The following is a 20,219-nucleotide window of genomic DNA, read 5'->3' on the forward strand; positions in this document are numbered from 1 at the left end:
AGCTGTTTGCGAGACTATCATTAAATCTGCCTTGGCAGTCCTAAAACATCCATCACTAGGGCGGCCACCGAAATATCTTCAATGGGAGAACCATGGGATTGTTATTTCCCTGCTGTCCGCGACCCAGTCCGAATAGACCAGTTGAGAAACACTGCTTTAACACACTCACTCACCTCGCTTCTCTCTGACATCTGCTGCCTGTGTGTGGCGCAAGTTGACGCGTCTGACAGACAGTCGAGAAGGAAAGGAGACGCACACGCACATGTGAGAATCTCCGTCCGATTGCATTTTTTTCTCAATACCGTAGATAAGCAAATGTACATGGTATGATAAATAAATTTTCAAATCATGGTATACGGTTAAACCGGTATACCGCTGCAACCCTAATTATAATGTGGCTTGTTGAGCGTGATGCCACGGAGACAGCGCACGTTTTGGCTTCACGCCATCCATGCTCAAGTCTCCACGTGCCCCACTGAGAACTAACCACATTATAGCGACCATGAGGAGGTTACCCCATGTGACTCTACCCTCCCTAGCAACAGGGCCAAGCTGGAGTTACTCAGCACGCTACCCTGGGATTCGAACTAGCGAACCCCAGGGGTGGTAGCCAGCGTCCTTTACCAATGAGCTACCCATGCCCCCAGTCTTTCTCACTTTAATGAAAATGTAAAAATGGCCTATTCAGACCTTTACATTTTCTCTCAGGGGATACCCCCGAACCCACATACAGATTCCTCAGTCACCATCCTTGCTATCTGAATGTAACGAAATATAAAAATAATTTGAATGTACAATGAAATGCTGTCATTATGCTTCAAAACTAACACATGCTCTTTTAACATTCATAACCAACTGCACTTGATATATAAACTCTTTAAAACATTTTTATATTTTGGTAGAAGATCCCTCATACACCAATGCTTTGGATGTCTCTTGGCCACCAATGCAGTTTTTTTTAGACTATTTTGACTGTTCATGTTTTTTTTTCTGCCAACTTAGAAATTCAAAAAAAAAAACTGCAATGCGCTAATGATATGTATATCATGGTAAATATAGATATCAAATGATATGAAAAAGAATATTGTGATAATATTTTTTGGCCATATCGCCCAGCCCTAAAACAAACTCAAGAAAACTGGACCAAACCATTTTAAGTGGATCATCTCTACATGCTATATGTTATAACATGACATGACATATTAGCACTCTTGTAATTAGCTGTTGATATATACTGGGTTTAGAGTGCGGTCAAAGGATAGCCCTTCCAGACCGACGAATATACTTTGCTGATCCTAGAGAGGAAAAATCAGAAATACTTCATGACACTTGTTCATTTGATACACATACCTCAGACCAACCACTTTCTGGAATTCAGTGAAGGTGAGACTGATGCCATCACGCTCTATGCCTGCAATAAACAAACAAGCTCCCCACAGCTGCCTGTTTGAACACAGCATCTGTAAAAGGAGGACACTTTTATAAAAGCAGTACACTAGAGTGGAAAGAACTGCAGATATCAGAGAAAAACTTACATTTGCCTTGTCCATGGGCCTGATCTCCTTCTCCCAAATTCTCCATGCATGATCACAAGTTGCATTGGTCACCTGGAGCTCCTCACAGAGAGACACAAATGCAGACTCCTTGTCCTTGTGTCTGGTAAAACAACACACAGTATAAACCCTTAAGTTGTCATTACTGAAAATATCAAGTTGTCTTAAGTATTACTTGATGTTACTTTGATGTCAGATTTTGGGATCATAACTAAAATATTTAAGTTAACTGAACTTATTTATCTTAAAAATCCATAGACTTAAGATTTTAAGAGTTAATAACTCAAACTTTTGAGTTCAAATTGAGGCTATGTGGAATACCCATAATGCTTTGTGCTTGAATTGTTCAATTATGTTTCCTTGGCCATAGGGAAGTTTTGGGGGGCAATAAATAATAATTTAGAATTTATAAAAGGTTTTAGCACTTTTGTAGTATTATTTATGTTGTCTTGTTGCAAACAGTTTGTGTGATGTAACCATTAGGGTTATCAGTGTCCCATTTGGCAAGTTGGACCCTGTTGACTAATTCTCTTTCTGCATATGCAGTTAAATTGCAGGTATGTATGAATTTCTTTGTATAATTAAGCTTATTTAATGACTGACCTAAAATCAGTTATGATTTTCATTTGAGCTGTGCTACTGTTTGATCTAAAATTTAAAATCTAAAATAAATAGCTGATTAAGATAATCTGAGTTAAGTCTACTTGCATCTAGTTAAACTAAATACTAAAAGGTGCACTCTGTCTTGTCAGTCTTGAATGTCTTCATCTTGGACTTACACTGACACCTAGCGGCTTGGATGCAGCATCATTTAAATTCATTAGTTTTCCACCCCTGGTGACACAAACCAGGGTGTGCTGAACGACTCCTGCCAGTTCTCCTAAGCAACCAAATTGGCCCGGTTGCTAGGGAGGGTAGTCACAAGGGGTAACTTCCTCGTGGTCGCAATTAGGGGTTTTCACTCTCGGTGGGGCATGTCGTAAGTACACAGTGAGCCACATGATAAGATGCGTGGACTGACTGTCTCAGAAGCAACCGAGACTTGCCCTTTACCACCCAGATTGAGGCGAGTAACCGTGAAAAACGTGATTTTAACACTATTCCAGGGTCGTCCCCATATTGGTGCCACTGGTCACACAATCGTGTTTACAAACTTTAACTGCGGTCACCTGTTCAGCAACCATGTGAACCCTCATATTAAAAGCAGAAAATTTACTTTACTGGTTGGTGAGGCTCGTCTTGACACGTTGACCACCGATGTTGATATATATAAGAGAAAGGTGGCCGATGGCACATAAATACATAATACAATTTAATGACAGAAAATGAAATGGACACTTATTTTAGTCAAAATTCACACAAAATACTTGAACAAAAAAATGTACATTATCCAATGACAAAGCTGTGAATAGATTTTCCAAGCAAACAGGCTAATATGCCAATGGCAATAATCTGAAAATGACTGAATATATGCTAACTTTCTCCAGTTCAACTAATCATAATCTGAAGTGGTAGTGTTTGGCCCCCCCTGATCTAGCCAAACAATTAATTAAACATCTTGGCACTCTTTCCACTAATTTAAATACTCAGACGAGGCATCGGAGTGTTATTTTTGATTCTGATCTAAAATTTGACAAGCAAATTAATTTGGTGGTAAAATGGGGCTTTTCCCAACTAAGGACCATCGCAAATATTGTACCCGATTACATTTCAGACCTTCTCCATCAATATCAAACTGCTACACCATTAAAGTCTTCACAGAGTCTGCTTTTGAGTGTCCCAAAGTCCCGTTTGAAATCTAAGGTGATGGTGCCTTCTCTGCTGCGGCCCCTTGCATTTGTAATAGTCCGCCTCTCCACATTAGAGCCTGTGGAGTCTTTTTTTTACTATTGCCTATGACTGTACCTAATTTTACTGTCATTATATTTTGGTTTGAGTATGTGATTGAATGTGGGTGTTTTTTCATTCTGAGTACTTTGACAATAAATTGAGTATTTTAAAACACAGTTAAAGACTCATATTTTCTCTATTGTCTTTGTATTTACATTTTGGCTTATGTTTTTATTGTGAATGTGTTTAAATGTGGCTGTATTTTAAAATCTTCTATTGAAAAGCATCAAAATGTGTCGTTTTAAATGTGCTATAGAAATAAATGTAATTTATTGAATTAATCAGTCTGGCTCGATATATATCAGTCAGTTATACGACAATTTCTTGCATAATACCCATAGTTTAACCGTGGTAGGTGCAGTAAGACTATAGTAACCACAGGTCAAACAAAAGACGGCTCATCATTACAATGGTATGATAATTGTTACTACAGTCCCTATAAAACAAGATATAGCATGTTTCATTGAAAAAATAAAAAACATTCGGAAACAATACTTGCAACTGTCATTGTTGTGATTCCCTTACTGCCCTCATAGATAATGCAGTGTGACTGCAACATTTCCACCAACAAAGTGTCACTATACTATAAAAATATAGTACATACTTAAAGGGAACAACTAGTGATTTAATTTAGAAGTTTTCTGAGGTATAATGCTCACTCTAGTTTTAGTGTTACAGGTATCACTATCAGACGTCACGACATTGATGGTCTATAGAGCAAAAGCACAGATCACATTCACTGGGTTCCTGCTCTACGACTAAATAGAGTGCGCACGGATCATTCATGACAGTTTATATGGTGACAGTGGCGGTATATTTCAGAGACAGTTGGTCGGTGTGCTCTCACCTCTCAGGGGTCAGCACTGTGTTGTCGCTGCTGTCCGGCGAACCGCTCTTCATGTTCCCCTTTAACTCCTTCATCTGTGGTGTTCCGCTGCTGCGCTTCTTTGGCGGCATATCGATGGATTTGTTGTGATGAAGAACGCTTTCACTGACAGCACAGCGAACGATTACAAAAACAGGTTTTGATTTAATGTTGTGGTTAACGGTTTGATGTCGGAGCCTGAGATTCCTTGTTTGTGTCCGCAACTCTGCACTATTTCCTCAACTACCAAAACGCGGGAAAATTTATCGACGTAACGTCCTTCAAAGGTGCGTCACTTCCGGAATTTATTTGCAGAGACGACACAAAGGCAAGACATCACACGTGTCTGATACTCGAGAGAAACAGTGGCTGTGTCTCGTTTGGAAGGCTGAATGCTAGGTAGGACGCGTCCTTTGTAGGCTGCAGTATACCGAGCCTCCTCCTTTAAACAAGCCTCGTTTAAACGAGACGGCCTTCGTAGGACAAACGGAAACGGAACGTAACATGGTTGCTATGACAGCACGCCACTCTTTAACAAGCGCGAGCGCTTTGAGTAAGAAGGGAACAAAGTCCCTTTAGAAGGGAATGCATGAGGTACATTTTAGGAGATATATAATGATGTAACGAGAAAATACAATTTATTTTACAGGTGTAATTTGAGTCTAATACTTTATTGTAATTATATATTCATATAATTATACATATTATATACTCTGCACCCTAATGAGTTACCTCAACTTGGGAATTCATTCCTTGCGTTTGAACATCATATTTACGGGCAAATTGGCGTCATTTATTTTAGACATTTCCGTTGAAGCAAAGAATTTTGGGTTGTGAGTGTGAGTGCAACAAGTAGAATCGACCATCACATCCTCATCTTATCTTACAGTAAAATAAACTGAATGTGATTATCGATTCAGTGACCCCTTCTGGAAATGTCACTAGGAGGCGACAAATGAGCGTCTTATGAACAATGAGTGAGTCAGTGAATCATTTTGAGTCATTCATGACCGAAATCTACCAAGAGACTTTATAGTGTTTATACATTAAAAGAACAAAGCAGATCTATAGTCTTTCTTCAGTCTGATTTTTCATCCAAAAAGATAATAATAACTGTCTAATAATATTAATGAGAATCAATAATGTCATTAGCTTCTCCATTAAAACTTGCATGACTACAAATCTATTGACTTCAGTTGAATGTTTAAAAATTATAAACACAAAGCAGATCTATGGTATCATTTTCCTACAGTATTTAAACTGCTGAGCCTGACTTTTATCAGAAAAGACCATAATAATAGCCAAATAATAATAATTTTGTTAAATTATAACATAATTACTCCCAAAAGGCCAAATAGCAGCCATTTCTATACATATTTCTTCTGTCCAGGTTACACTCCAGCATACACTCTTGTGGCAAACCCTATAAAATGAATCACGTGTAAACAGTGGGTACATTTCATGCTATCTAACAATGCTTTACACACTTGACTAGCATTTTAGCTTGCGATCTTGCTAACGACATCTAGTGAACTCGCTTTAGACTTAAGACTAGCTCGCTAGCTGGCTGCTGACTAGTTTTAATGGAAATTAAAAAACAGTTGCCAGCAATTGTTTTGTGTTTTTGCAACAAGTAGAATCAACCATCACATCCTCATCTTATCTTACAGTAAAATAAACTGAATGTGATTATCGATTCTTCTGAATTTTCTGCGTTTACTCCATATTCTCTTGCGGGAATGCAGAAAATGTGCTCACCCAAATGGAGCTGTTATGAAAGATGGGGTTGGTGGGCATGCCTGAACTAGTTAATACATGAAATCAGCAGCCTAATAAAGAGGTTGACTGACACAAAGTATTGTATGTATTTTGAAAATACACAAGTACCAAACTTAAATGTATTTAGATACAAACTACATTTGATTTTCTTCAAAGACTTTAAAGTGCAAAATAGTATTTTGTATTTTAAACATGTATTTCAAATACATTTATCTGAAATTCTGCCCATCCCTGTTGCTGACTGTATTTAGTTTAAACAAGTGATAGCATGACTAAAGTGATTCAGACATGGGTCACAGTCTATGGTCATAGGTGCAATGAAGATTCATTGTGAGCTGAGATCAGTAAGTTGCTCCTCATTTGTAATCAAATCATATTACATTATCATTCCTAGTGAAATTTGCACTCAACACCTTTAAATCTAAGGTTGTTGTTGTTGTTTCAGTCATATATATATATATATATAGTATATATATATATATAACAAAAATATACAGAGCTTGAAATATATAAATGCATTCACTAAGGGATTTGTCAACATTTGGGTATCCCATTTAATTAAGAAATTCAACATAACTATTTTGGATTGTGGACATAATAGTGTGCAGTGCACTGAGATTTCTTTTATGGAATATGACATCATCTCTATCACATCAAGCAACCATCTCTAACATTTACTGAAATATAAATGAGTACATAATAATCGTGACATGTAAGACAATATTATAGACAACTCATTCAGTGCACCCTATTTGAGGTAAGATGTTAAAACATAAAATGGGCAACGTATGTTAGTTTGAGTTTCCATTTTTGTTTATTCCCTCATTCTGAATAAATTAAATAATGTCAATGTTGGTTGTTTTTTTTCTTATGGACTGTCTTGTATTAAAGTTTCACACTCAACTGCACACAGACACTGACTGTGTTACAACTGACTTACAGGTTCTTCTCTCTAAAGATATAAATATGTATATATTCAGTCTAGATTTTTGATTCTTTTTGGGATATTTACTTTTGTTTCTCCATAAGTTTATTAATAATAACAGGTCACGCCATGATTGGTGTGTTCATAAAAGTCTTGAAAATATTGCCTTGGTTTTAAAACAAATTAATATTTGATATAAACAGTGCAAAGGCACTACCGTGTTTTCTCTGGAGTGAGAGATGTAATAAATAAAATTGCCTATACTGTATCATAATCTGCTCCTTTGTTAAGACCCGTTGTAGGACCATCATCACAAAGGCTTAAAGGAGAAACCATCCTGTATAGTATATAACCCAGGGAATGGCATGTGTGACTTTCAAAAGTGCAACTGCAAAAAAAAAAGAAAATAAACATATGCACTGAAGAATGTGACCTAAATAAATTCAAATTGTAATCATTTCATTTTGGCACACACAGCTCCAGATTTTTTCAAGATACCACAACGTTTTTCCTTTATATACAGAGCATCCTAATTTCATGCCAAAGCATGTGTCATTAAAATATGTATACATAGCAACAAGTCAACGCTTGCAGGTACAGACCATGAGTCCCTTGATCTAATGGCATACACACTTGTGGTGCTTGTAACAATGTCCTGAAGGAAAATGGAAACCCTTGTCCAGCAATATCATTTAAAACTCCACAAAGTGACCTAACCAATGACTTGCAACTTTGGGTTGAGAGGTAATATTAGGCTTTAGGAAGCAATGTTGTGAAAATACAACATATGGAAGGGTGTATATCAGTTACAGAGAATATAAAGAGAGAAGAACCCGTTACAATTCCCAACGAGAGTATATAACCTATGAGAGACCTCTCCAAATCTTAAAAGTCCACTGTTGTTGGGCCAGTGGCCGTGTAAGCACCCTGCTCAAAGAAGCATAGTGACCGGTTTCTCCAGGAATTTGCGAAACTCAGCCAGCCACTGTGCACCGACCGCACCGTCTACGACCCGATGATCACTGCTGAGAGTCACTGACATCATGCTAGCCACATCAAACCTATGACAGACAAATCAAAATATGACACAGAGAACACTCACGACTCAAGTATTAGCTTTACTATTACAATCTGTAATAGTGTAGAGTGATGGCAAATTGATGTTCACGAATTCTCATTGCTCTAACTCACCCTCTTTCATTTTCTGCAGGAAGCAATCTCTTTTCTGAACCTCCCACAGCCAAAATGCAGGCTTGAGGAGGGTTAATGATAGCTGAGAAATTCTTGATGCCATACATGCCCAGATTGGAAATAGTGAAGGTGCCACCCTAGAAAACGCAATACATATTGAAAAAGTGAAGCAAGCTAACAATACATAAGTGGCACATAATAATGGTTGTCCTAGACTAATTTGATATAATTTAGTATTATTCTCTGGAATACTCGATTGCAAATGGTCAATGGCGCCATTTAGCGTTCTGACATTTCTGAGTAACAACCGCACATCCGGGGATTTAGACATATCAGGGTATTGCGAGACACCTTTCCTACTTCACGTATCACTGCGATCTCTACAAGAAAGCTAATAAAATAAATTTCAACTCATCAATGTTTCATGTCCATTTATTTGGCAAGTAGTCTTTTAATAAGCTGGATAATGAGCAGTCAGTCGTTTTCACAAAATAAACAACCACCACAACTCTGACACAAACTGAAGGTGGAATTCAGCTGTTCAGCATTTTTTTTTCTTCTCACATAACAATTTCTAGGGCTGCCCCCGATCAAAGATTTTCCTAGTCGACTAGCAGGTGTTAATTAAAGCATTAATTTAAGCCATTAGTCAACTAGTCGCATGTTTATGATATTAATTAAATTATTTAAATATATACTTTTTGGGGGGCATCAGAAAATGGCTTGAGTTCCACGGCTGAGAAAGAATTTTATAAGTAACATTGCTAACACTGTTCTACATTACAAAGAAATATTAAACCGTAATAATGAGCCTTTAAAATATAAATTTTACAAGCGCACACACGAAGCGAGGCGCAGCGACGCTGTGGCAAAAGCAGTAATGATTCTGAATGTGTCGGAGAAACCAACAAGGAGACGGTCTGAATATTTGGCTAATTTATAGAGAAATATATATTGGATTGTGCGGACAGATGATGATCTCGGGGATCGACGATGGTCAGAGTGATCACCAATATCGGATGCCATTGACTATGTCAAGACGGTATTTGGCTTGTTTTCCCATGTATTAAATTATAATTATTAATAGTTTATAATTATTATCAAATTAATATTACAAATAATTTTCCTGTAGACACACAGACACCCGTTGAAGAAACACTTTATTATATTATTAAGTTGACAGATACAGAAAACAGTTGACAGAAAAGCATCTATGCACTTGTATGACGTGCTGTTGGAGGCGTGCAGTCTTGTGGAACACGTGCATGTAAAAGGTTCTCACTCTTTGTTTCTGTTCTCTGAATAATTTTTTTTGTTGTTGTTGCAAGAACAGTATCGCCTATGAGTGCTGCAAATGACCTCAGACATCTCAGCTCAGGAAGTACTTTGAGTTCAGTTAATTTTTTTTCCACAGAGCAGTTCATTGTGACCACAACTCTGCAGCCTACACATCTCTGACTAAAACATAAAATAACACAAAAATACTTTCACCACGAACCATGATTTTTATATATATTGTTTTTATGTCTTCATTTGTGTAAGTAATTATCTGCCTGTATGTTTAGAAGATACTTGTCGGTAAATGCGGTAGTTACTTTTATATATATAAAAAAATTTAGCACTTCATTAACTTCATTATTTTTAAATAAATTAAATACATTTTCATTACAAAATTATTAAAGCAAGAATGTTCACTGAATCCATCAGCCCAGAGGTTGCAGATGTATTTGGATATATATATATATATATATATATATATATATATATATATATATATATATATATATATATATATATAATTAGTTTTGTTCCTCCTTAATGAAATACCCGACTGGTAGAGAATGTACAGATGATGTAGGTTCTTTGTCTGGATAACGAGCAGTCAAATGGTTATTTTCGCAAAATAAACGCCAACAGATCTCTGATGCACAACGGATGTGGAATTCAGCCATTCGGCGATTTCTTTCTTCCCACACAATAACATCATTTCAACGAAAATCTATATTTTATGTCCATTTATTTATTTGGTTAGTAGCCATGTAATAAGCAGGATGATGCAGTTAGCCTGTTGTTAATCGCAAAATAAACCCCTTCATGGTGATACAAGTCTTGATCACCCTATCTGTGTTTATTTTGCAATAACAACAGTCTGACTGTACATGTACATTATCCCTTACATAATGTATGAGAGGCCATGCTATATTGTGAACATGGTCATGGCAAAAGGGTGCAGTTAGGCACAAAGTGCAGCAGAGAACACATTCGTTTGGTAACAGATGTTTTGCATCATAGCTGCTACTATATTCTTATTTCAGCATTGCTGTAATGCTGTATGACCAGGACCAAAACTACCCATTCTATAATTATGGATAAGCACAAGACAACTCTAATAAATGTAATCTATTTCTGATATACCAATGGCATATACATCAATATATAAAATATTCCTTTAGAGCACCTATAATACTCACCTGGAATTCATGTGGTTGAAGTTTGCCCTCTCGTGCTTTAGCAGCTAATGCGGCCACATCTTTGCTGATAGATGCAAGGCCCTTAATGTGGGCATTAAATACAATTGGTGTGATCAGACCCACAGGTGTACTAACTGCAACACTAATGTCCACCACATGATTTCTGTGTGGAAAGAAAAAGCACCTGATTAATACTGTCATTTCAAGTTCTTTAGTTAGTGATTTTCTATTTCCAGATATTTAAAGTAATAATGCCCTCATGTGGCTACAAGCAAAACTGCATACTTGGAGGAATTGCACTCACTGTCTGATGACGGTGTCCATCCAAGAGGAGTTAGCCTCTGGCACCTTTAAACAGGATAGAGCTGAGGCCTTGATAATGAAATCATTGACCGACAGTTTGATGTTATCTGCTTTCACTTCCTGATCATAAGGAGATGAAGGGAAATGTGCAGTTTCAAACAGGAATACTGTAATTCAGAGCTCACAATTAATTTAAAGCTAAGGAGCCATCACACATAGTTCACAGTTCACTCACAGCATTAAGTTCTTTCCGGAGTTCAAGAACTTGGTCCATGTTGACATCCACAGACAAGTAATAGTGGGGAATAGTCTGTTTTGACTGCATCAACCTCTGGGCGATCACCTACACAATCAAAGAAACAGCATTATGAGTAAGATAAGCAAGGCCATATACATTTGAAAAAGACTCCTTGTATTCATGAAGAATGTGAAGTGGTTTCTATAGTCAACTACAGAGTAGTGGACTCACCCTGCGGATATTGCTGATGGGGATGTCGGTGAAGGTTCCTGTGGGTACGGCAGCAACAGCTGGGCCGGCTGGAGCACTGGGTGTGTGGGCAGCAGCGGTAGGAGCAGCAGCTGGTACCTGGTGGTATAAGAATAGACAGTATATCTTCAATATAGCTTCAATGTATTGTAGACCCATAGGTAGGGCCAGACAAAATCAGCAGGCTTTTTGCATTTTCAGCGCTGATTTTGGGGAAATTCTGCAGAATGCATTTAAACATGCTAAAATGTATTAAACGGAGCCAAGAGCACTGCACTCTACTTAGTTGAAATTATAACCAAATTACTTAATAACCAAAATATTTGATAAATAAACTCAAAAGGAATGGGGATACCTAGAACTTTATGAATGTATTGCTTTTTGCAGAACAGATTCCATATTGGCCTGCTCATGATGGGCCTTCTATGTTAGAAAGGTCAAAACACAGTTAGTGTCAAGATGACTTACAGAAGTGGGTTTGGGTGGAACGAAACTGTCAATGTCTTTCCTTGTGACTCTGCCATCTGGTCCAGATCCTATGGACACAGCAGGAGCATATTCCCAATTCAGTCAGTCTCACATTTAAGTCACACATAAACAATACAAGTCCTCAACATATAATTAAAGGGGCTGTGAATGGATTAAAATCTTTTAACTAATTAATCACACAGTTTTCTGAAATTAATCATAGTACATGTTAAATTAAAACAAACATTAATATAAGGGCTGTCAATCTATAATGGTATGCTGATTAATTAATCGCATACATAAGTATTTGCTGAGAATGCCCCTCAAATAACAATAATTCAGTATATAATGAATAAATAATTAAAAAGTTAAATTTAAATAATTACAAATAAAATATATACATTTAAAAAAATAATAATACAGAAAATTAAAATGCATTACACTTGGCAAACAAGCAAAGCATTAAGCAAAATACAAAAAGTGACTTTTTTTAAATCCAATTTATTGTTTATTTGCATATTATTGAACAAAAGCCTATCATTGGCCTACAGTTCACAGCAATCCATTTTGCAATTGAATTTGTTAATCAGTCCGAGATTTATTATGAGGGCTTGTCTAAGGACGCGGCAATGTACACCTGCATCAGACAGATGCTTTTGGAGCGTCTTAGTTGCGTTGCATCAAAAATAAAAATAAATGTATTGTTTGTGTCAAGTTAACTGTAATTACATAAACTTCGAAAAACATGTCTTGAGATCTCTGCCTTTCGGATTTACACTCCATCAAGCTGTGTTTGTACGCAAGAAAGAACATGTTCTCATCTTGTGCTGTCTACTCTCGGTAAGTGTGGTCTGTTCTCTGTCTGTTTGAGTTACGCATTGCCTATAAAGTGAGTTTCGCTTACTGCCCACTGGAGAAAATAAGTGGAGAAAAAGGTGCTGTGGCTTAGTTGGTTAAAGCACCTGTCTTGTAAACAGGAGATCCTGGGCTCAAATCCCAGCAGTGCCCTATCAAATGATAAAAAGTGTGTTATATAGAGTGGTGGTGGTGTAGTGGGCTAAAGCACATAACTGTTAATCAGAGGGTCGCTGGTTCGATCCCCAAAGCCACCACCATTGTGTCCTTGAGCAAGGCACTTAACTCCAGGTTGCTCTGGGGGGGATTGTCCCTGTAATAAATGCACTGTAAGTCACTTTGGATAAAAGCGTCTGCCAAATGCATAAATAATATAAATAAATATAAACATTAAATGGGGGGCCTGGGTAGCTCAGTGAGTATTGATGCTAACTACCACAACTATAGTCACGAGTTTGAATTGAAGTGACTCCAGCCAGGTCTCCTAATTAACTAATTAAGAGACACTTGGGATAACCTCCTCATGGTCACGATTAGTGGTTCTCACTCTTAATGTGCTGCGTTTTATGTTGTGCATGGATCGTAGAGAGTAGCATGAGCCTCCACATGCTGGGAGTCTCCGCTGTGTCATGCACAACGAGCCACATGATAAAATGCGTGGATTGAAGATCTCAGAAGAGGAGGCAACTGAGACTTGTCCTCCACCACCTGGATTGAGGTGAGTAATGGCGCCACCAAGAGGACCTACTAAGTAGTGGGACTTGGGCATTAAAAATTGGAAGAAAAGGGGATAAAAAAAAATAAAAAAAACATATACAGTATAATATTATATTTTTTTTTATTATGTTTACATTATATAATATTACTTTATTATATTATGCAATCAAAATAATTCTGTCATAATTTCTTCACTTTCACATGCTCTTTTAATGGTCTATGATTAAACCCAGGAGCCCTTACTCCTCATAAAGCCAAAACTTCAACATCATTTCAACACTCCACAGAAATAAAGTGAGGGTGTGTCTCGTCCTGTGTGTCATTTAAACTGCGTGTATGAACATGTAATGAACAGGAACATTTTCCATTACACATTTGTTTAAAGTTAAGTCAAAGTTTTTATTTGTCCGTTTATATATTTGCGGGAGTGACTGTGCGTGCATCAGAGCACATGAGAGGCGCTTCAGACCCTCTTCTGGACAGGATCTGCTCTGGTTGACATCAGCGGTGTGGCACTTTGACACACTGTGTTCAACTGAATGACACACAAACGCGCTGTTGATGGCATTTATATAGTTGCTTAAAATTCAATTATTTGGGCAGTAAAATGTGATTGGAATTTGAAGAGCACAATAATCATGGTTAGAGCAAATAACCATGGTCAGGCGGTTATTTAATAATGACGACAGGCTTTGTGCAAAATCTCATATTGCATTAATTGCATATATATTTGGTTTTATTATATTTTCAAGCCCTAATAATTAAGTAACACTAGATCCCCTCTTCTGTGGTAGACATCGCTCATGCAAATAAAAGAAAATAACGGAGACCATCACCAACCAAGTCAAAGCAATCATACCTGTGACTTGGGAAATGTCAATGCCCTTCTCGGCAGCAAGTTTCTTGGCTAGAGGGCTGGAAAACAGTCTGCCCTTCCTGGAAGCAGCTGGAGTAGGTGCTTGGGTGGGAGCTGCTGGTGCTGCTGCTGGTGAAGGGATAGAAGCTACCTGAGGAGTGAGTATCATAGAATTAGAAATCATTTACAGTCCACATACCAAAATTATTTCTGTTTGGTTAGCTTAAAGCTCTAACTCAGGGGTATTCAACCTTTGCAGACCCAGAGATTTCCACCCAGACTGTCAGCCATCCCAGGGACCACAAATACTAAAAGCTAGATTTTCTCATTAAGTAACTTAATTAAGAACATTAAACAACAATATTAAAAAGGTCCCTCAAAAAAAAAAAAATACAAAAATAAAATAAAATCCCTCTGGCTTAAAATAAGACGTGATCCTAGTGTTTCAAAATCACATTTAATTACAACCTTTCAACTAGCTTGCCAGATCACACCCACTGCATTCCACAATAACTGACAGTATATTTTTTTCGAAAATGATCCTCGACAACCAATGCCTGCAAAACTCAAGATTCAAACACTATTTGCACAACATTGCATTGACCTTCCACTTTTAGACATCCAGTAGTACAAAACTGAAAGTGTTGAAATTACGATGGCAGTAAAAGCAAACCTTGACCTGTTATCACAGTGGCCTTTAGGTGGCCACATGTGAAGTATATCACATTACATCATACATGTTGCTCATGTCAATTACAGTGCTGTTGCAAATGTGGAGAGTAAATGACTCCAAACCAAATAATGATAACATAAGCATTATGACAAAAATAGTCTTGCAGAAGTGACAGAGCTCTTTACCGATGTGGGGGCAGGTGGTGGGCTTGTGGCAACCCCCATCTCTACATAGTCAGCAAACGCGCTAATGTCAGATTCCTTTTCCACAATAATGCAGAGAGGAGTGCCAAGAGGAACATCTCTGGTTCCTTCAGCAATCATGACCTTGGCCAGATAGCCCTCCTCCTGTACCTCAAAACCTGATTACCAAACCAAAGGAGGAAATGAATGAACATCACTGCAGTGTTAAAGGGATAATTCATCCAAAAATGTAAATCATTTTATTACTCACCATCATGCCATCCCAGATGTGAATAACTTTCCTGCTTATGCAGAATACAAATATTTTTAGAAGAATATTACAGCTTGTTAGGTCCTTCTAATTCAAGTGAATGGGTACCAGAACTTTGAAGCTCCAAAAAGCAAATAAGTAATCCATATGACTCCAGTGGTTAAATGTATATCTTCAGAAGTGATATGATAGGTGTGGGTGAGAAACAGATCAATATTTAAGTCCTTTTTTGCTATAAATGCTACTCCCTGCCCAGCCAGGTGGCGATATGGTGGCGATATTTCTCTCACCCACGCCTATATTGCTTCTGAAGACATTGATTTAACCACTGAAGTCATATGGATTACTTTTATGCTGCCTTAATGTGCTTTTGGAGCTTCAAAGTTCTGGTCACCATTCACTTGCACCTACAGAGCAGAGATATTTTTCTAAAAATCTTCATTTGTGTTCAGCAGAAGAAAGAAAGTCATTCACAAATGGGAAGGCATAAGGGGGAGTAAATAATGAGAGAATTACAATTTTGGGGTGAACTATCCCATTAATGGAAGGTATGATCGCATATCATACAAAAACATCAGCTATTTCTATGAATCTGGTACGAATGTCTCTTTCTAAACACAAAGATCTGTATACATATCAAGTATGTTGATAAACTTATGCAGACAGGCAACTTAGCTATTCATTTTTAGGTTTACATTTGCTTTATATTTTAAAGCAAAATAATTGACAAATTACCAATTGTTGCCTTATCCGTCTCGATTTCAGCCAGCAGGTCTCCCTCACACAGCTTCTCACCCACCTTCTTCTCCCAACGCTGCACGGTGCCCATTGTCATGGTGGGGGAGAGAGCTGGGAGAAGAACCTAATGAAGCAGGAGAGACAGGATTCATTGCTGAAATATAAGTAATTACATACAGTGCTTATGGGACAGGCCAAAATGCCTCCTTGCAAATTAATTATTCATAATGTAGCAACATTTAACTCTGGCCAACATCTCATACCTTCATATGAGGTGGGTAGGAGCTACCAGGTACTTGTGGGGGTGCAGGAGCTGCAGCAGGTGCTGCTGGAGGGGGAGGGGCAGCTGCAGGTGCTGAGCTAGCGATTGAATCCAATGTGAAGTTCTTAAACGCAGGAATGAGGTCAGGGCTAAAGGTCAAAGGATGAACAGATGATGCACATGTCATCTACAGAATTTTAAAGCCTTTGAAGAACAGAGCAGATGTGTGACAACTTTTGCTTTTATTGAATATAACAAACAAGATAAACAGTCAGCACTGCATTAACTACATATATCACAGCTTTAAAAATCTGAGTCCTTTGTATAATGCAACCTTTAAAAGGAAAAACTACTCCAAATGGGATGGCCAACGGTTGGTAAATCGAATGTTTCTCTGTGCTCCCACAGCATTCTCTAAAATGACTGGAATTGCCATTTATTTCAAAGTTAGTCTGTTATTAAGCACAAAGTGTATTATGTGTATGCATAAGTGGATCTTGGCACTGCAGATAAAAATGCTCTTTACTTGTCAACGGTAATACAGATGACAGTTCCAATGGCCACATCCCTTGTACCCTCGGCAACCAAGATCTTGGCTAGGTAGCACTCCTCCAGGATTTCAAATCCAACTGTAGCCTTGTCTGTTTCAACCTGAAAGAAGGAAGACAGAATAGTTGGTTATGCCATCTTATACAGGGCCCCTAAAAATGACTTAGGAGCCATTGGCACCTAATCTAAAATATTAAGGAGCCAAATGGCTGTTTTTAGTCACCAAATCACAGAATAGCTCAATTTAGATTGCAAGTAGAAGACAGCTGATAACCCATGAATCTTAGGTTAAATAAACAGTATACAGTGCATAGTTGAGAAGATATGTTTGCATTCCCTTTTGTCTCAAAAATGTTCACACCACTTTCATAATTTATACAAATATAAGAGATAAAAGATTTTTGAATTTAATACTGCTCTTCACAATCTACATTACAGATAATTACATATAGTATGCATATAGTAGTTTGTTGTCTTTTTTAGCATCAGCGAATGTTTTCACCTTGTGTAATACTTGTGAACAAGTATCTCAATTATCCTGAGTGTCAAAAGCTTGATCTCATATATATATATATATATATATATATATATATATATATATATATATATATATATATATATATATATATATATATATATATATATATATATATATATATACACACACTCATACATATGGGACTCTTATTTTGAAATGTCTGCACTCCCAGTTGTGAACACACTCTGACGGCTGATTCGCTGAGAAATCTGATTCAAACTGCTAACCTAAGCTCCTGAGTTCAAATCCCCAGTTATTTTCGGGTGATCTATGAAAAAGATCTGGTTCAAAAAGAGTCATTCTTTCAGGACTCTCTTGCACTTGGCTTGTTGTTGTGTGCGGTGCAGCAAGGTCGTCAGAAACAGAGCGGGTGAAAAGCATCACGACACACACTGGTGATATCTGACGAAACCGCATATGAACGCACACAAACCGACTGTCGCCAATGGTGACTAGATTTTAAATTATAGTCACAATAAATTATTAAATGCGACCATTTAATCATTTTAGCCCCGTTATATATAGATTATATAATTAATGATTAATTAAAATAATACCAGCAGTAACAAATACTGTGGATTCTTATGGGTTTAAAACATTAAGTACACTAGCAGAATTATGAGCTTCAAAGATCTGGTCACCACTAACTTACATTGTAAGGACCAACAGAGTGGAGATATTCTTTTAAATCTAATTTGTGTTTTGAAGAACAACAAAAGAAAAAGGAATACATCCGGGATGCATGAGGGTGAGTAAATTATGAGAACATTTTCAATTTTGAGTGAACTATCCCTTTAAGAAATAAGAAAGCTGCTGATAACTGCAGCTTTTGTGCACCCTAAATACAGAATGACATGAAACTATATATTTAAGTGTCAGACAGAATCAGAAAAAGACTTTACTCTCTCCTCAACAATACAAATATGGGAATATTACTCAAAGCAGAGGATTTAATGTCTAACAGTGATTGTCTTGAAATGTATTGTTGATGCAGTGCTTTGCTGTCAAAAACAACGCATAAAAAGAACTAAAACTAAAGCAATAAAGAGACAAAATTCGAAGTTATAATCACGCAAAAACGCTCTCGAAGAAGTTGCGCAACTCAGTTAATTTGAGAAATGCATCTCCCATTTAAACCACCACCACTACAAATATTAATGTAAATAGTCGACCCATTAATAGAATAATGTCAGTTGTTAGATGATTAGTTGATTGGTCGACCACCTGGCACATCTGTATGCAGAATGTTCCTCACCTCAGCAATCAGATCTCCCTCGTTGATTTTGTCACCTTCTTTCTTTTCCCAGCGCGCAATGGTGCCCACCTGCATTGTGGGGGACAAAGCAGGTAGCTCCACCTAAAATGGAATTACTTACGTTAAATTAACAGAAACATTAGGACAAATGTATTTTGTAGATCTTCACTTTATTCCTCTTACATAATAAAATACATGAGCTGTACTGTTTCTGTAGTTTTTACTGTGGGGCAAGACAATGAAGCTGTGGTCTAGATTATTTATAGTAATATGGGAAAACTAAAATGGTGCAATCTAAGAAACCTTCCATACAAGTATCTGTCCAATGGATGGATGGACCTCTGGCATTTATACTGTATATCATTACGACAGCACTGCTTGACCATCTTGAAGGTGACACCAACAGAAGAAATACAGTGATGCCCCATATCAAAACTTTAGAAAGCTTAAAGCTCACTAAAAGGGTAGTAAAGCCAAACATATTTTGCATTTACTTTTTTCTATCATTCCTCGTTGTACTAAATTTAGCTTTTTTGTATTCTAAAAGAGCATGTATATGTGATGACGAGCGAATCAGACTACATGTTATACATATGAATCTGTTAGTAAAGCAGTGTTATGACTGATCCAGCCAGGTGTTAGAAAGACAGCTGGCTTAGATTACCTTCTGATGGGGTGGCAGACTGTACACTCGCATGCTTTGACTGAAACTGGCCGTTTGGCTTTGCAAGCCCCATGATCTGTTACTGAGGATGCTGTTGCCCACGCGTCGCCCGTGACACAAGCTTCGGAACCGGAAGCCGTTGGAGTGGTATCGTTTGAGATTCTGGCATGAAACCGGTCCAGATCGAGGACTGGCATCAGGGCCCGAGAGGACACCGGGCCGGGTGAGCCTGGCAATAGGTCTCAATCGCAGCACTAAACGCAACATTTTAAACCGTGATTACCTCCGAAACACTACACTGGATATAAGTAAAGCTACTTCTGGTATCAGAATATCTGACACCTGTGGTAGCAGCAGCAGCAGTAGTCTGTCCCCCCAAAACGAACCGAACAAGCTCACTTTCCAATGACCTCCCCGCTCCAAAACATCCCACTTTACGACACTCTCCTTCGCTTCGTTCTCCGGGTGACGCACCAGGGTTGCCAGATATGCATTTGCAACGTTATAGCTCCAGGTTTGCAACATAACTTTCACCAATTTTCTCATTATTTACACATCATTGCGGCTTTTGATGGTATAGATTAATTGATTATATACAGTTTTATAAATAATGCTACACGTTTATAAACAGATATAGAACAACATGCTTTACACTTATATTCCTCACTTAAGCCTTGTAATTCTTGATATGCTGGATATGATAAAGGAGTTATACATGACAATTTAG

General features: G+C 37.6%; 2 protein-coding genes and 1 non-coding gene across 3 annotated transcripts in view; 1 reads left to right on the forward strand and 2 right to left on the reverse strand.

Moving 5' to 3' along the window:
• rb1 (retinoblastoma 1) overlaps nt 1-5,080 on the reverse strand; it is a 46,730-nt gene extending 41,650 nt beyond the window's left edge. Inside the window, exons 1-3 of the mRNA XM_052104476.1 lie at nt 4,291-5,080; nt 1,536-1,656; nt 1,351-1,460 (exon numbers count right to left, since the gene is read on the reverse strand). Coding sequence (XP_051960436.1) covers nt 1,351-1,460; nt 1,536-1,656; nt 4,291-4,400 — 341 coding nt within the window. The 5' untranslated portion in view covers nt 4,401-5,080. The remainder of the gene's footprint in view (nt 1-1,350; nt 1,461-1,535; nt 1,657-4,290) is intronic.
• A 1,519-nt stretch (nt 5,081-6,599) lies between these two features.
• On the reverse strand, nt 6,600-19,939 carry LOC127627526 (dihydrolipoyllysine-residue acetyltransferase component of pyruvate dehydrogenase complex, mitochondrial-like). Its single transcript, XM_052103949.1, has 14 exons — nt 19,493-19,939; nt 18,829-18,930; nt 17,013-17,137; nt 16,488-16,635; nt 16,222-16,348; nt 15,219-15,394; nt 14,364-14,511; nt 11,933-12,000; nt 11,447-11,563; nt 11,213-11,320; nt 10,979-11,097; nt 10,675-10,837; nt 8,204-8,340; nt 6,600-8,073 (listed from the first exon to the last, which is right to left on the reverse strand). Exons 1-14 carry the CDS (start codon nt 19,757-19,759, stop codon nt 7,944-7,946), a joined length of 1,935 nt encoding a protein of 644 aa, XP_051959909.1. The 5' UTR covers nt 19,760-19,939; the 3' UTR covers nt 6,600-7,943.
• trnat-ugu (transfer RNA threonine (anticodon UGU)) lies at nt 12,867-12,940 on the forward strand. The gene has a single exon. It is a non-coding gene; the product is annotated as a tRNA-Thr (tRNA).
• Nucleotides 19,940-20,219: the final 280 nt, after the last annotated feature.

The sequence above is a fragment of the Xyrauchen texanus genome, chromosome 34, assembly GCF_025860055.1.
Source record: "Xyrauchen texanus isolate HMW12.3.18 chromosome 34, RBS_HiC_50CHRs, whole genome shotgun sequence".
Lineage (NCBI taxonomy): Eukaryota > Metazoa > Chordata > Actinopteri > Cypriniformes > Catostomidae > Xyrauchen > Xyrauchen texanus.

Coding starts and splice junctions, on each gene's coding strand:
- LOC127627526 (XM_052103949.1), bottom strand. CDS start 19,759: ATGTTGCGTTTAGTGCTGCGATTGAGACCTATTGCCAGGCTCACCCGG. Junction 16,349..16,487: donor CCTACCCACCTCATATGAAG/GTATGAGATGTT, acceptor CTGCTTCATTAG/GTTCTTCTCCCAGCTCTCTC. Junction 11,321..11,446: donor CCATCAGCAATATCCGCAGG/GTGAGTCCACTA, acceptor TTGATTGTGTAG/GTGATCGCCCAGAGGTTGAT.